A 17,716-nucleotide genomic window follows, 5' to 3' on the forward strand; every position below is an offset into this window, starting at 1 on the left:
TGGATACAATTGGTCTGGGCTTCCAAGATGGTATTTGTGAAAAAATCCACACGATGTAAATTATTAACTTTTGAGCTGAACCTTTTTTGTTTTATTGTGTTCTTTATTTTATCAGTCTCCTTTTTGAATGTTAAATGCTAGCACAGTAGATTTCCTTAATGTTCTTCCTGCAGTTAAGTCAAATTTGATCGTGATATGATCACTGTTCCCAGGTGGCCCTAACCACCGTTGTCTGTTGTACCAAATCCTGCATTCCACTAATAACTAGGTATAAAATAGCTCCCTGTCTTTCTTTTGATCAGTGCACATCAGCATTTCACCTCCTAACAATATATGCTCTCTACTGCCAAGCATTTGATCATTTAATCCTTTTTAAGATCACTTCTCATTTCTATTTGCTCCTTAGCGGGCTTCCATGGCTGATATGTGTCATCCACAAAAGACAGACATTTCCTTGTAAGCTTTCTGCAATATTGTTCACAAACAATATTGACCCAGAACCAGTTCTGGGTCTGAACTTTTAGGCACAATATCACCACTGTCTCCGCAGAGTGAATTCTGTTTACCACCACCTCTGTTACATACCTCTTAACCAGTGTCTAATTCAGGTTATTAGGTGCTGTAGGTGAATCTTCAGCCTTGTGTCCAGTGGTGTGCTGGTAACTTTTAACAGCCTATCTCCCCATTCCACCTCTGTGCCCCCCCCCCCCCTCCAAATTGCAGAGCGGGCTATACCCAGGAAGAAAGCCTGGCAGGGGACAATGGCATTACTCCTCGTTGGAAAAAAAACATTTAAAAATGCTCCCAGTTTCCAATCTAATTCATGTTTAATGTGGATAAAGTGCCATAAATAAATAAATAGATTAGAAACTCTGAACGTTGAGAACCTGATTCCCATAACATGATGTCTGTTTTAGAAGCCCATTACCAGGAGAAAAAAAAATCTCTGCACCAATAACAGGGTTAAATGTCATAAATAAGTAACTAAATAAATAGAAACTCTGAATGTTGAGCACCTGATTCTTATAATATGACATCTGTTTTAATGGCCCTTTACCAGGAGAAAAAAGATCTCTGCACAAATATAATACATGCTAGGGTGTCCCTATAGCCAGCCCCTATGAATGACACACCGAGTACGATTTATAACAAATTACTACTGCCTCTATGTACATCCGTATGCTGTACAAGCTGGCATGTTTGAAAATATAAGTGAGATTAAATTATTTATTTATTTATTTGTAGCATTTGTATCCCACATTTTCCCACTAATTTGCAGGCTCAATGTGGCTTACATTTGCCGTAATGGCGGTTGCCATTTCCGGGTAACAGAATTACAAATGGTATTGCGTTAAGGTGCATACATACATGGAGCAACATGGAACATAACATATATGGAACAGATCATGGTATATATATACAACATGTGCATACATATATGGTAAAGAAGAATAAATTATGGTAGTGCTTGAAGGTTCCTGAGTAATAAATTGGATAGTAATATACATTAGGTTATCAACTAAAGAGAGACCCTATTCAGCATAAGGTTTAAAGTGGTATTGCTTTATCATTAATATCAGAGAGGTTAATCAGTCATGTGATAAAAGTTCGGTTTTGTATAGGTCGTGTATAGTTTTGTTATTTAGTATTAAGATGGATGCTTGTGGTATGCCTTCTTGAAAAGATCTGTTTTCAGTAGCCTTCGGAAGATGGTTAGGTCTTGCGTAGTTTTTTATGGCCTTCGGTAGTGCGTTCCATAGCTGCGTGCAGACGTATGAGAAGCTGGTCGCATATGTGGATTTATATTTTAGTCCTTTGCAGTTAGGATAATAGAGATTGAGGAATGTGCAGGATGATCTTTTTGCATTCCTAATAGGCAAGTCTATAAGGTCTGACATGTAGGTCGGAGTTTCTCCGTGAACGATTTTGTGGACCAGGGTGCAGACTTTGAACGCAATGCGTTCTTTTAGTGGGAGCCAGTGTAGTTTTTCTCTTAGTGATTTGGCGCTTTCGTATTTCGCTTTCCCAAATATGAGTCTGGCTGCTGTGTTTTGAGCGGTTTGAAGTTTCTTAATGATTTGTTCTTTGCATCCGGCAGTAATGCAGTAGTCTAGGTTGACTGAGCACCATGATTGTACTAGGCTACGGAATACTTCCCTTGGGAAGAAAGGTTGATTCTTTTGAGTTTCCACATTGAGTAGAACATTTTTTTTGCTGTGTTTTTCGCATGGTCTTCAATGTGAGATTTCGGTGCAATTGTGACTCCCAGAATTTTCAGGCTGTCTGAGATTGGGTGGGTGTAGTCTGGGGTGTTATGGTATTGGGTTTGTTTGTTTGTTTTGTGTTGTATTGTGAGGACAGGATGAGACATTGTGCTTTTTCTGCGTTTATCTTTAGTTGGAATGTGTCCGCCTATGAGTTAATTATTTGGAGGCTGTGTGTGATTTCATTTGTGATTTCAGCTGTGTCTTGTTTGAACGGGATGTATATCGTGACACCGTCTGCGTAGATGTACGGGGTTGAGTCCTTGGTTGGATAGTGATTGGCTAGAGGTGTCAGCATTAAGTTAAAAAGGGTTGGTGAGAGCGGTGATCCTTGTGGTACTCCGCATTCAGGTTTCCATGGTGTTGACGTTTTTGAGTTAGAAATCACTTGATAAGTTCTTGCTGTTAGGAAGCCTTTAAACCATCTTAGTACATTTCCTCCGATCCCGAAGTAGTCTAGGACGTTCAAGAGTATTTGGTGGCTGACCATGTCGAACGCGCTGGACATATCGAATTGTAGGAGTAGCACATTGTTTCCAGTTGCAATTAGTTGTTAAAATGCTACCAACAATAAAGAACGACAACTTGGATGCAGCAGCTCATAAGTTTGCTTGATTTTGTTTGGGTTTAACGGCGAAGACAGCTGCACGGGAAGGGGAAACAGACTAATATAATTAGCTTCAACTTTTAATTTTTTTTTTAACTTCATGCTGTCTCCTCATCCAAACACAGCATCATCTCCCTCCCGCTCCTTTGCGAGTCCTACCTCTCTTAGCTTCCATTCCCTCTCCGGCCATCTTTCAAACCTTACTCTTCCAGCAGCTCTAGCGGTCGACCCAGAGCCTTGTCTCTGCTGTGTACAGCCCCGCTGATGCAACTTCCTGCTTACACATGGGTGGGATCTGGCAGAGAAAAGGCTCCAGGTTGGTCAGGCAGTGTGTTACCACTAGCGCTGCTGGAACGGTAATGTTTGACAGACAGTGGTGAGGGGGGATGATGAGGTAGGAAGCTGAGGTATGCTGGGGGCTCACGGGCAGGTGGGGGCCGGGGGAGGAGGGAGAGAGAAGGAGAACCCCCCCCCCAGATGTTTGCGTGCTTGCTGCCTGACTCCATCAACAACCGGCTCGCAAAATTCAGTAAAATTTAACAACTGGCTCCAGCACACCACTGCTTGTGCCCTTCCCTCCCTCAACTTCAAGGCACCCCCCTGAGATTTTGATAAACTCAACAATCATGATCACCTTAATGCCACACCTCCCCAAACAATTCTATAAAAATACATAATTGGGCACATCATACATGCATAGTAGCATAGTAAATGTTGTCAGTTAAAGACCTGTATGGTCCATCCAGAGTTGAATCTGATTTTGCACAGGTTCCACTTCGCCATGGTTAAATACTGGTATCCATGGTTAAATACTGGTATACTTTTATCACCATTTCTCCCTGCCAATTTTGGAGCACAGACTATAGAAGTCTGCCTGGCACCGGTCCTACTTTCCAACTACTGGAGTTGCTGTTGAAGCCCACTCCAGCCACAATCCTGATCTGTTTGTTTTTTTTTTTTTTTGCCATTTACGAAACCCAGACCGTAGAAGTCTGCCTAGAATGAGTCTTACTTCCCATCCTCTGAAACTGCCATCAAAGCTCACTCCAGTTATGAGATCATTTAAGTTTTGCTTTAATTGGATTCTATCCTTTTTCTATATAGCATTCCTCTGTGTTTATCCCACACATTCTTGAATTCTGTCACCATTTTGGTCTTCACAACCTCTCACAGGAGAGTATTCCAGGCATCCACCACCCTCTCTGTGAAAAAGTATTTCCTGACATTGTTTCTAAGTCTACACTCTGCAACCTCAACTCATGACCTCTAGTTCTACTGCTTCCTCATCTCTGAAAAAGATTAGTTTGTATATTAATACCTTTTAAGTACCGTATTTTTCGGACTATAAGACGCACCGGACCATAAGACGCACCTAGGTTTTAGAGGAGGGAAATAGGAAAAAAAATATTTTTCGGACTATAAGACACACTTTTTCCCTCCTCTAAAACCTAGGTGCGTTTTATGGTCTGGTGCGTCTTGTCCGAATGCAGGGCCCCCGATCTCTCCGTTTTCCAGGGGGCCCCCCTCCCTCCGTCCCTCGCTCCGTTTTGCAAGGTCCCCCCTCCCTCCCTCACTCGCTCGCTCCGTTTTGCAAGGTCTCTCTTCCCTCTCTCGCTCCGTTTTGCAAGGTCCTCCCTCCCTCGCTTCGTTTTGCAAGGTCCCCCCTTGCTCCCTCCAAATTTTAAAAGTTTTACCTGGTCGTAGTCGAGGCAGCAAAAAGCATGCATGCTGGGCGCGTCAGTCTTCCGTTCTGACGTCTCTCTCTCTCTCTGAGCTGAGAGAGACGTTAGAACAGAAGACTGACACGCCCAGCATGCATCTTTTTGCTGCTGCTGCTGCTGCAACCACGACCAGGTAAAACTTATTTTAAAATTTGGAGGGAGCGAGGGGGGACCTTGCAAAACGAAGCGAGGGAGGGAGGGACCTTGCAAAACGAAGCGAGAGAGGGACCTTGCAAAATGGAATTAAGGTGCTTTTAAAACTACATTCGGACTATAAGACGCACCCCCCATTTTCCTCCCAAATTTGGGGGGGAAAAAGTGCGTCTTATAGTCCGAAAAATACGGTACTTAAACACCTGTATCATATCTCCATATCCCTCCTTCTCTCTAGAATATACATATTGAAGTTTTCAAGTCTCTTCTCATTTTGGTACAAGGCCCATACCATTTTTGTTGCCTTCCTCTGAACCACCTCAAGTCTTTTGATATCCTTAGTGAGATACAGCCTCCAAAATTGAACACAGTACTCAAAATGGGACCTCACCAATGGCTTGTACAAAGACATTAACACCTCCTTTCTTCTACTGGATATGCCTCTCTCTATGCAGCTTAGTATCCTTTTCGCTACAGCCACCACTTTATCACCCCTAATGAGGGCAATTTCCAAAATCTATTTACCTACCAAGATGGGCTGTTTGGAAATTCCCACCCTGTGCATAAAAGTACAGGCTGATGTTCTTTTGAATTTGTGTGACTCTCAGGATATTTTGCTTAGACAGCAGCTGCTCTTTGCTGTCTCCTCTACCTCTCCCACTCCCCAAAGCTGCTGCTCTAAGTGATCAACTAGTCTTGCTTAATGGTGACACCTTCACTTCTCTGGTCACTCGCCTAAAAATATCAATTGGGTTCATTTAACACAAACTCCCTTGTGTAAACCCTCGCTGCCTCACATCTTGCAACCTGCTTGCCTGTAGAGTATTTGACTATACTGTCATACAGTAGTCTCCATTAGAGTTTCAACCATTGAGGTCAGATGACCAGGCCTGTAGTTTCATCTGCCTCTGCTACCAGTTCGATAAAGTTGCACAGGATCCCTTCTGTCTCTGAAGATCTATTGGACAAATCCACCGAAAGTAGATTCAAGTCACTGCTTATTGCTGGGAATGAGCAGCAAGGAATGGATCTGTTCTTTGGGCTTTGCTGATTACTTGTGCCCTGGATTGACCACTGTTGGATACAGGATGCTGGCTCGATGGACCTTTGTTCTCAATCAGCATGGTCCTTCATAAGTTCTTGTTTTGAGTTAGAGATTTGGGGGGGGGGGTGGAGTTGGAGGAGAGCTGGAGTTATGTAAATGAGTTGGGGATCAGAAGATGTCATAAGTATATAAGTATTGCCATACTGGGAAAGACCAAAGGTCCATCAAGCCCAGCCCAAGCCAAGAAATGAAAAACAGAAGACTCTGGATAATCTGAGAGAAAAGGATGATACGAATAAGGGATCGGTATATTGGGGGGGGGGGGGGGGTGAGGGAGCAACAGAGGGGGACAGAACCAGGGGGGTGCTTAGGATTTTATTTAAGTATTTATTGCATTTGTATCCCACATTTTCCCACCATATGGTAGGTTCAATGTGGCTTACATATTGCTAAAAAGACGGATTACAAAAATTTAGATTTGTTGAAGTATAGCACATAATACAGATGTATAATCATCGCTTGGGTTACATTAGTACAATATAATAGCATATTGAGAGAGAAGGTTAGTGTCATTGTTTTCCATTTCTAAATGTTTTGCAATGTTTGGTGGTGTAGGACTAGGCACATTATGGGGGGGAAGGGTTTCGTGAAAAGATGAGTTTTTGTAGGGGTTTTTTTTCTGAATTGTAGGTAGTTTTCCATGAGTTTCAGGTCCTTAGGTAGTGAGTTCCAAATTTGTGTGCCTATAAACAAGAAGCTGGCGGAGTATGATGATTTGTATTTTATACCCTTGCAGTTGGGATAGTGAAGTGTTAGATAAGATCTTGCGATTCTCATCACGTTTCTTATTGGTAGGTCGATTAGTTCAGTCATGTAGGCCGGTGCAAGTCTGTAGATGCTTCTGTGGACTTTAGTGCATATTTTGAAGGTTATGCGAGCATTAATTGGAAGCCAGTGTAGATTTCTTAGAAGGGGTTTCGCGCTTTCAAAGCGTGTTTTGTCAAAGATAAGTCTGGCTGCCGTGTTTTGGGCTGTCATTTTCTTATGATTTAATCTTTGCAGCCCGCGTAAATACTATTTCAGTAGTCTACTTGGGCTAGCACCATGGTTTGAATCATGTTGCAGAATGTATTCCTGGGAAGTAAGATTTTATACTTTTAAGCTTCCACATTGTGTAGAACATTTTTTTGGTCATGATCTTTGCTTGGTTTTCTAGAATCAGGTTGCGGTGTATTGTGCCTAGGATTTTCAAGTGGTCTGAGATTGGGATGAGTGAACCCTGTACGTTAATTGTAGAGGAGGGAGCATTGTTGTATTGGGGTGAGAGAATGAGACACTGGGTTTTATCTCTATTGAGTTATAACTAGAATGCCAAAGCCCAGGATTCCATGATGGTCATGCTATTTGTTATTTTCTTGGTGATTTCTATGGGATTCTGTTTGAATGGAATATAGATGGTGACGTCATCTACATAGAGAAATAGGTTGAAGCCTTGTTTGGTTAGTGATCTAGCCAGTGGTGTTATCATTAGGTTGAATAATATAGGTGATAGTGGTGATCCTTGTGGTACTCCACATTCCGCTTTCCATGGTGGGGATATATCTGAGTTTGATTTGACATGTTATGTCCTGGATGTCAGAAATCCTTTGATCCAGGAGAGTACTTTTCCTGTAATTACTATAGAAGTGGTAGTCAACTATATCAAATGCGCTTGATAGGTCAAATTGGAGTAGAAGGATGTTTTTACCCTTTTTTCTATTTCCTGCTTGAATCTGGGCAAGAATTTGATTAGTATTGTTTCTGTACTGTGGTTAGGTCTGAAGCCAGATTGAAATTCATGCAGTATGTCGAAATCGGTGAGGTATTCTATTAGTTGTTTGGCAACTATGCCTTCTGTCACCTTGGTTGTTAGGGGTATGGATGCTATCAGTCTGTAATTCAAGGTGTCTTGCTTTTTTTTTTTGTGTCTTTTGGAATGGGTGTTAGTAGGATGTTTCCTCTGTCCCATGGGAATAGTTCTTTTTTGAACAGATAATTAAGGTGGTCTGTGAGTTCTGTGATGAACTGATTGGGGGGGGGGGGGGGTCTTTCATAAGATAGTTGGGGCAGGTGTCTAGTTGGCAGTAGGCGGAGGAGAATTTTCTGATTGCGTGATCTACTGTTTCAGTGCTAAGATGAGTGAAATTGTTCCAGATACGGTCCGCCGGGTATTCCTTTAGGTTCGGGTCTAGTTTGTTTATGAAGGTTTCTGGATTAATATTTCCCTGATGCAAAGACTTGCGTAGATTGGTAATTTTTTCTTCAAATTATTTGGATAGTTTGTCTGCATGTGGGAGGTTTGCATTCGGTGGTGTTACTCTGTTGGTGTTGAGTAAGTTGTTCATTAGTTTGTATAGTTTCTTTGTAGCTTTGTAATCTTGCCTATTTGTTCTCTATAGAAGTTTCTTTTGGATTGTCCTATCTTATATTTGTATTTTGTTTGACTTTCTTTCCAAGCCTTTAGTGATTGTTCATTTTTTTTCTCCAGTTTCGTTCTAATCTTCTAGTTTGCGTTTTTAGTGTTTTTAGTTCTTCGCTGAACCAGAGTATTCTATTGCATTTTTGTGCTGATTTGGTTCGTATGGGTGCTATTTTGTTTAGGACTTTGTTATATCGTTCGTACCATACAATCAGTTGATTTGGTTTTTGGCGCCCAGTTATTATCGTATATTGCTTGCCAGAATGTTGTAGGTTGTATTTTACCTCTTGTTTTATATAATGCCCGTTGATGCGTTTGGGGAGGACCTTTCTTCTTCCAACATAAGGTCATAGTTAATTTAAAGTGGTCGGACCAGGTACATTTTTCCATTGTTGTTCCATCACCGAGAAGGTTTGGTCGTTGGATAGTTTGTATATTAGTAGGTCCAGTGCATGGCCTTTTATATGTGTTGGGTTGACTTGTGGCCAGTGGAAGTCCCACATTTACAAGAACTCTTTGCATTCCAGTGTGTCATTTGAGGTTGTGTCCTCTAGGTGGAGGTTTATATCTCCTATGATCATTACATTAGGGTTTGCGAGGCATATATTTGATATGAAGTCTGTGAGAGTTGGTTGCGCATCTTTCCAATTTCCTGGGGGTCTGTATAGTGTGATGCAGGTCAAGTGAGGTAGAAGGGATTTGTTTTGTAACCTGATTGCGGCAATTTCAAGTTGTGTATTGATGGATTCCGCTATGGAATGATTTACTTTATTTACTTTCACAAATGGGATACTGGTTGGTGACCAGATCGAGAATGAAACTCATGGCCACTCTGCTCTTCTTTCTGTAGAATGTCTTAGAGGGAATGGAGCCCAGTACAGGGGCAATCAGCAGATGACAGCAGCTGGAACTCAGTGTTTGAACTGGCTTCAAGTCTCCAGAGATCTTCCATCAGTCCTCCCAGCTGGTAAGGAGCAAGTCAGGAAATCTGACTAACTACTGAGCACCCTCTGTGCTCCATTAAGACTGAGAGGCAGATGCAGCAACCAAACGTAAAAAAATCTAAATCGTTAAAGTCCCTAACGATTTTAAAATAACGAAACATGCACCAAAAAAAAAAAGTCACACATGCTGAGATCGGTAGTGAAACGTACAATGTATCAAAGAATCACAATACACATCGTTAATCGGCCCCCAAATCATGCGCAGAGCAGCCAAGCGTTATGTTAGCTGCTCTGCGCATGCCACAAACAGTCAAAACACAGTCAAATCGCAAGCACATGGCTCCCAAATAAAAACAAAAATAAAAAAAAAGGGTCGGGAGGGGGCAAGGGCGCTCATCAGGAGCGTCCTGTACAGACGGCCTTGCCCCCCCCCCCCCCGCTGCTCCCCACTTTCCGCCGCTCCCCCCACCCCGAAAAAGCAAAATTCTAGCAGCCCCTGCCCCCTCCCCACTTTCCGCCGCTCCCCCCACCCCGAAAAAGCAAACTTCTAGAAGCCCCTGCCCCCTCCCTTCCTCACTACTCTGTCACCTCAGCTCCGCCTCCCGACATCCTCCGTCCGCGCCCCGCCCCCTTTTGGGGTCGTCGCCGCCATTCCCCTCCTCCATCGGGCCCCCCTTCCTCTTACCGGGCCCGTGCAGCGCCTCTCTCCTCTGTCCGAAGGCGCTGCACGGGCAAGAAGAACGCTGAATCAGCTGATGCCTGCCTTCGCCTAGCTTCGATAGAGCGTCTTTCTCCTCCTGGGCCCGCCCCTGTCTGACGTCAGTAACCTACGTAGGTTACTGACGTCAGACAGGGGCGGGCCCAGGAGGAGAAAGACGCCCATCGCGAAGGCAGGCATCAGCTGATTCAGCGTTCTTCTTGCCCGTGCAGCGCCTTCGGACAGAGGAGAGAGGCGCTGCACGGGCCCGGTAAGAGGAAGGGGGGCCCGATGGAGGAGGGGAATGGCGGCGACGACCCCAAAAGGGGGCGGGGCGCGGACGGAGGATGTCGGGAGGCGGAGCTGAGGTGACAGAGTAGTGAGGAAGGGAGGGGGGCAGGGGCTTCTAGAAGTTTGCTTTTTCGGGGTGGGGGGAGCGGCGGAAAGTGTGGGGGGGGGGCAAGGCCGTCCGTACAGGACGCTCCTGATGAGCGCCCTTGCCCCCTCCCGATCCTTTTTTTATTTTTATTTTTTTATGTGTTTTCTGAGGTCCTTTGGACCAATCACAGCGCTTTTAGCTCTGCTAATGCGCTGGGATTGGCTCAAAGTTTGTTTATTTTTTCACTTAACACTTTTTCCTGCCACGGAGCTGTCCTAACGAGAGGTCCAGACCTCTCGTTAGTTTTCCTGCCTTTTTCCTGCGTAAAGGCAATCGGAAAAGGTTAGTGCATGTCGTTTCAATGAGGTTTTCACACTAATTGCTCATCTCCATTCCGTTTTCGTTAGCTGCTACTGTCGTCGGAAAATAGGCTTAAGTGCATGGAAAGGATAGGAAATTCTTCCCTGAGGGCTCATTTAACGATGAAAAACGTTTAGTGCATCTACCTCTAAATCTGGATGTGAATGGAAGATAGACTTTCAATGTGGTATGCAGGATTACCTCTGCTCCCCCACCCATGTTTTCAACATTAGCTTTCACTTGTCACCCAGGCATGCAGGACTACGTCTGCTCCCCCACCCAGGCATACAACGTTAGCTCTTGCGCATCACCCAGGCATGCAATTCTACTTGTGCTCCTCCACCCAGGCATGCAACGTTACCTCCGCTCCCCCACCCACAGGCATGCGATACTATTCTATCCAGGTATGCAGCTTTATCCCCACCCAGGCATGCAACATTTTTATTATGATTCTACTGAGACAGGCAGGGGAATGACTGGGACTCGCTTCTGATTGGCCTGTCGAGATTGAGCTGACGTCTGAGGCAGCAGGCATCAGACCTTATTTAAACTTACCTCTTCCTACAGTGAACGCTCTAGTGTTATTTCCTCTCAGCTGAGCTCTGGTTCTCTTGCTTAATCTGTGCTCGTGGCACAGTGTGTATTCTTTGTAGTTTGCTTCCTCTTCTCTTTGTTTGTGGTCTCTGTGTGTGCTGGTTGTAACCAGCGTTTCCTTGATTGTTTCACTGCAGTACAGCTGGGTCTGTTGTCTCTCTGCCTCATTTCTCCCTGCCTGGCTGTGGTGTTGATTTGTCTGTGAAGCTCATTCCTGCTTTGTCTAGTTTCCATCTACTCTGTTTTAACCCTTTATATGCATTGCTTGGTATTTGACATTTGTCAGGGAGGAGTAGCCTAGTGGTTAGTGCAGTGGACTTTGATCCTGGGGAACTGAGTTTGATTCCCACTGCAACTCCTTGTGACTCTGGGCAAGTCACTTAACCCTCCATTGCCCCTGGTACAAAATAAGTACCTGAATATATGTAAACTGCTTTGAATGTAGTTGCAAAAACCTCAGAAAGGCGGTATATCCAGTCCCATTTCCCTTTCCCCTTTTGTGAGCCCTGCCTTTTTTGGCAGCCTTTCTGTCCATGGTAAGGTCGTTCCTGCTTTGTTTGTTTAAGCTTCCCTCTACTCTGCCTTAACCCTTTATGTGCAGTGCTTGGTATTTGTCTTTTGTGTGCCCTGCCTCTTTTAGGCAGCCCTTCTCTAGTCTCTGCTTTAACCCTTTATGTTCTCTTGTATTCCCTGCTTCTTTCCTGTCCTTATATTTGAAAGCAGCCTTTCTCTGTAGTCTGCTTTTGCTTGTTATTTTGCTGTGGGTTCTGGCCCTTTTTTTGTGTGTGTATTTGAAGGCAGTCCTTCCCTCTGTTCTACTTTTACTCTGGGTACCCTGTGTTTGTTAATTTGACTTTGGGGAGCTCTGTCCTTTTCTGCAGTAGTTAGAAGCTGCCTTTACTTTGTCTGCTTCTGCCCTTGGTGTACTGTGTTTGATTTGGCCCTGGTGGGTCCTGGCCCTCCTCCGCCTGGGGAATTCTAGCAGCTTTTTCTTTGTCTGCTTTTCCTGCTCAGCCAATTCTGTGGACTTCGCTCTTTTAGGTTCCGAGTCTGTAATGTCCTGCTCTGACCCTGGCTTTCCCTTTTTTCCCTGTGGGCTCTGCCCTCTGCTACCTTGGGTTACTGTGTAGCTTTTGTATTCTCTCCCTCTGGTTGTAGTCTGTATCCGCCAGTTTGGTCTGTCGCCCTTCCCTTTGTGTCACTGCCTGGCGCTGTGTGCGCTGCTTGTGCTCCTGTCCCTTCTGGGATCCCTTGTTGTTCTTTTCCCTTACCAGTGTATGATTCGGTTCCAGTTTGGCCTTGCAGCCCGTACGCTTGGACTCTGTACGAGTGGGTTCCAGATCGGCCTTGTGGCCCGCCTATTTCCCTTTTCTGGTGGTGCTTGTTGATTTTCCTGAGTGTGCAGGGCTTTGTGGCCCGTGATATTGCATAGCGCCTGTTTGGTCTAACCTAGGCCTTGGCCAAGGTCCTTCCTAAGCCTCGGCCTGGGCACAAGGGCTCACGATCAGATTAACAATTTTCTGAGGACAATCAGGCATAATATTCTTATAAGTGAGTGACGTCATACACGGAGCCTGGTACAGACACTGCCAACTGCACTGTTAAAAACTTTGAGGCAATGCCTCCACTGCGCATGCATAGGTGCCTTCCCGCCCAATGCTCAAGCTCGGGACCAGCAGTCTACGGAGCAGAGAGGTTGGTTTTCTAATTTCTCCTCAGCATGTCAGACTTTTGCCTTTTGATGCTCTCCCTTTTTTCGGGATATTTTTTCTTCATATTGTTCTTTTTTTCTATTCATTTTTTTCAATTTATTCATTTTTAAATTATTTTCCATTTTTCAGTTTTTGGGGCCTCTGAGCCCTTCTTTTGCTTGGGAAGCATCAACCATAACATGAGCTCCCCGGGCCATAGAGCCTTTCGACGTTGTGTCCGCCATTTTTCCTTCAACAATGGTGCCTGGTGGCTTTAAGAATTGTACTCGATGCAATAGGACCATCTGCTCGCCATAACAGAAACCTGGCTCTGCCCTGATGACTCTGCTTCAGTCGCAGCCCTCTGCCATGGCGGTTATCCTTTTTCACATACTCCTCGCCCTGCTGGTCCCGGGGGCGGTGTTGGACTACTTCTCTCTCCCTCCTCCAGATTTCAACCCCTTCTTCCACCTCAATCTCACTGTTTTTCCTCCTTTGAAGTCCACACTATCCGTCTGTTCTCTCCTCTGCCTGTTCGAATAGCGGTCATTTATCGTCCCCCTGATAAGTACCTTTCATCCTTTCTCAGTGACTTTGATGCCTGGCTTGCCTTCTTCCATGATCCTTCCTCCCCCTCTCTCATCCTTGGTGACTTTAATATTCCTGCTAATGATCCTTCCAACTCTTATATTTCCAAGTTACTCGCCTTAACATCCTCCTTTAATCTCCAGCTATGCTCCACCTCCCCCACTCATCAAAATGGTCACTGTCTTGATCTCATCTTCTCCTCCAACTGTTCACCCTCTAGTTTCCTTGCCTCTGATCTTCCCCTCTCTGAGCACCATCTTATAACTTTCACACTTAAATCTCCTCCCTCCCAGTCCCGTCCTATCTTATCTAATTTATCTAGGAATCTTCACGATATTGATCCTTCATCTCTATCCTCCCATGTTTCAAACCTCCTCTCTACTGTGGCACCATCCACGTTTGTCAATGAGGCTGTTTCTTCTTCCAACAATACTCTATCCTCTGTCTTAGACACTCTTGCACCTTTGATGACCTGCCCTATAAGGCGTCCAAAACCCCAACCTTGGCTGACTTCTAATATCCACTATCTATGTTCCTGTACCCGTTCCGCCGAACGCCTCTGGCGGAAATCTTGGGCCCTTGCTGATTTCTTACACTTTAAGTTCATGCTGACCTCCTTCCAATCTGCTCTTTTACGCGCCAAACAGGATTATTATATCCAACTGACCAACTCTCTTGGCTCTAACCCTCGACTTCTCTTCACCACATTGAACTCTCTCCTCAAGGTGCCCCCTCCCCCAACTCCCCCTTCCATATCATCAAGCTGATCAATCCATAGACTGGTGGGTTGTGTCCATCTACCAGCAGGTGGAGATAGAGAGCAAACTTTTGCCTCCCTATATGTGGTCATGTGCTGCCGGAAACTCCCCAGTATGTTCTCTATCTCAGCAGGTGGTGGTCACACACAGCAGCAGCTCTGGCTAGGCCTCCAAGCCTAATTCTTAGGTTTTGTTGAGTGCCTGGGGTTGAGGGCTCTTTTGAGCAAGTGCAAACCTGGTGGTGCCAGGTCCCTCCTTTTCACCCCCCTCCCGCTGGCTCCGTAAAAAAAAAAAATTTTGAACGTCCTTAAAGGCGTTTATTTCGACGTTTATTTAAACGTTTATTGCAGCTACTCACTGGGACACCAGGTTGTTACAGCTCGGAGCGGCAAGCAGGTAATTTTTACCTTTTTATAGCGGGCAGGGGGTTCCCCGATTCTTCTCCTCGTGGCATATGGCGTCGGAGGGCGAGGGCGCAAAGAGTCGCTCCCCGGATCGCTTGAGCGCTTCTAGAGGGGATGCGGGGGTTTTAAAGCCTGATTCGCCCTTGTTGGGTGACAGTTTCGTGACCGATGAATGTCCCGGTCCTTCCTCCGGCGTGGCGGTTTTTCCCGCCATAAACGCCCATCCCCTGCTCCTCGCCTCCGCCATCTTGGCCGGCCACGCGGCTCGGACGGCTTCTTCTTGGGCCGCCCTTGAGGTTGGAGACATTAATGCCATGAACGCCCTTAATTTGGGCGACGGCACAAAAGCGGCTAAAGTTAAGCGCCGTTCTTCCCGCGCGGCTCCTTCGCGGAGTGTCGCGCCGGACGCCATTTTGGATGCGCAGCATGTCTCTCCCCCGCTCTTGCGAGCGCTGGTTGACAGTGCGTCTAGGGCTGTAGCCCAGGCTGCGGAAGTGCACAGTCTGGGGGGTTTCTTCCCCGAGTTTGTTTTGCTGCTGCATCAGGCCTTCCTTATGCAAAACGCTGCCCCTGCTCCCTCGTCTGGTAAAGAGGTTGAGGTTCCCAGAGGTAAACGCCCTCGGGTTGATTCCCAGGCCTTGGAGGACTTTGTCTCCTCCGATGTAGATGAGGGCAGCATATCTGAGTTCTCCCAACGGTCCTTTGCGGATTCCTTGGAGGAGACGGATCCCCGCTCGGATGGAGCGGATGACCCCTCTACAGCGCGGCTTTTTAGCTCAGAGGATTTGCCCAATCTGTTGGTACAGGCCATGGACACTTTGAAGATTTCCTCTCCGGAGGACGTCTCTCCCTCAGCCCCTGTTGGCTCTGCCATTATGCTGGGGACGAAGCGCCCGCCTAGAACCTTCCACGTGCATGATGCCATGCACACCTTAATTTCGGCTCAATGGGATGTCCCTGAAGCGAGCCTTAAAGTGGCTAGGGCTATGTCCCGCCTCTATCCTTTGACTGAAAGTGAACGTGAGGCCTATCTGTGGCCTACCGTGGATTCTTTAATCACTGCGGTGACTAAGAAAACGGCGTTGCCGGTGGAAGGTGGCACGGCCCTAAAGGACGCCCAAGACAGAAGATTGGAGGCGGCCTTAAGGTCGTCCTTTGAGGCGGCTGCTTTAAGTTTGCAGGCCTCAGTTTGCGGCTCCTATGTGGCCAGGGCGTGCCTGACTATGGTGCAGCGGGCTTCCCCCTCGGATCATTCCTTGAGGGCTGATTGGCCGGCCCTGGAATCGGGCTTAGCCTATTTGGCAGACTTGCTGTATGATGTCTTGAGGGCCTCAGCTAAAGGCATGGCTCAGACAATCTCTGCGCGGCGGTGGCTTTGGCTGAAACATTGGTCTGCTGACCACGCCTCTAAATCCCGCCTGGCTAGATTGCCTTTTAAAGGCAAGCTGCTCTTTGGGGTCGAGCTGGACAAAATCGTGACCGATCTCGGCACGTCTAAGGGCAAGAAGTTACCAGAGGTCAGGGCTCGGGCTAGTACTCGTCCCGGTACCTCCAGAGGACGGTTTCAGGAAGCCCGTCGGTACCGCCCGGGCAAGTCGGGTTCCTCTGCCCCCTCTTCCTTTAAGAGGATTTTCTCCCCCAAGCAGCATTCCTTTCGCAGAGACCGCCGTCCCGGAGGTTCTCCCTCCGGTCCTTCCCCAGGGTCTTGTACCCAATGACGGGGCCTTGGTCCACGCCCCAGTGCAGATTGGAGGACGGCTGTTCTCGTTTCTGGGCGAGTGGACCACAATAACTTCAGACGCTTGGGTGCTGGAAGTCATCAGAGACGGCTACAAGCTAGAGTTCTGCCGACCCTTAAGAGACGGGTTTGTACTCTCTCCCTGCAAGTCTCCGGTCAAAGCTGTGGCAGTGCAGCAGACTTTGGACAATCTGATCCGCCTGGGTGCGGTCGTTCCGGTGCCAGAAAGTCAGCTTGGCAAGGGGCGTTACTCCATTTACTTTGTGGTACCAAGAAAGGAGGTTCTGTCCGGCCTATCCTCGACCTCAAAGGGGTCAATCGGGCCTTGAAAGTGCGGCACTTTCGCATGGAGACTCTCCGCTCTGTTATAGCGGCAGTGAAGGCAGGGGAGTACCTGGCATCCTTGGACATCAAGGAAGCGTACTTGCATATTCCCATCTGGCCTCCTCATCAACGCTTTCTGCGTTTTGCAGTCCTGGGCCGACACTTCCAGTTCAGAGCCCTCCCGTTCGGGTTGGCTACTGCTCCGCGGACCTTTTCCAAAGTAATGGTGGTCATCGCGGCCTTCCTGCGAAAGGAAGGAGTACAAGTCCATCCTTATCTGGACGACTGGTTGATCCGAGCCCCCTCTTATGCAGAGTGCGGCAAAGCTGTGGACCGGGTAGTTGCTCTTTTGAGCTCCCTGGGATGGATCATCAACTGGGAGAAAAGCCAGCTGTGCCCGACTCAGTCCCTGGAGTATCTGGGAGTTCGATTCGACACCCAAGTGGGCAGAGTGTTCCTGCCAGACAATCGGATTGTCAAGCTTCAGGCTCAGGTGGACCAGTTCCTAGTAGCCTCTCCTCTTCGGGCTTGGGACTATGTGCAGCTGTTGGGCTCTATGACCGCCACGATGGAAGTAGTGCCCTGGGCCAGGGCTCATATGAGACCACTACAACAATCTCTGCTGCAGCGCTGGACTCCGATGTCGGAGGATTATGCTGTGCGCCTTCCCTTGGACCCAGCAGTGCGCAAGGCGCTGAGCTGGTGGATGCAGACAGACAAGTTGTCTGCGGGAATGCCTCTGGTGACCCCGGAGTGGATTGTCGTCACGACGGACGCCTCTTTGTCGGGCTGGGGAGCCCACTGCTTGGGAAGGACAGCGCAGGGGCTCTGGTCTCCTGCAGAGGCAAAGTGGTCTATCAACCTCCTGGAACTCAGAGCCATTCGGTTGGCGCTTTTGGAGTTCATCCCGGTACTGGTGTTGAAGCCGGTACGGGTCCTGTCGGACAATGCCACGGCTGTGGCCTATGTCAACCGCCAGGGAGGTACCAAG

General features: G+C 47.0%; 1 protein-coding gene across 2 annotated transcripts in view; it reads left to right on the forward strand.

Moving 5' to 3' along the window:
- PIK3IP1 (phosphoinositide-3-kinase interacting protein 1) overlaps nt 1-17,716 on the forward strand; it is a 75,185-nt gene that overhangs the window by 8,172 nt on the left and 49,297 nt on the right. For both annotated transcript variants that reach the window (XM_030220154.1, XM_030220155.1), the window contains exon 2: nt 9,099-9,215. In XM_030220154.1, coding sequence (XP_030076014.1) covers nt 9,099-9,215 — 117 coding nt within the window. The remainder of the gene's footprint in view (nt 1-9,098; nt 9,216-17,716) is intronic.

Source organism: Microcaecilia unicolor, chromosome 11 (assembly GCF_901765095.1).
Source record: "Microcaecilia unicolor chromosome 11, aMicUni1.1, whole genome shotgun sequence".
NCBI lineage: Eukaryota > Metazoa > Chordata > Amphibia > Gymnophiona > Siphonopidae > Microcaecilia > Microcaecilia unicolor.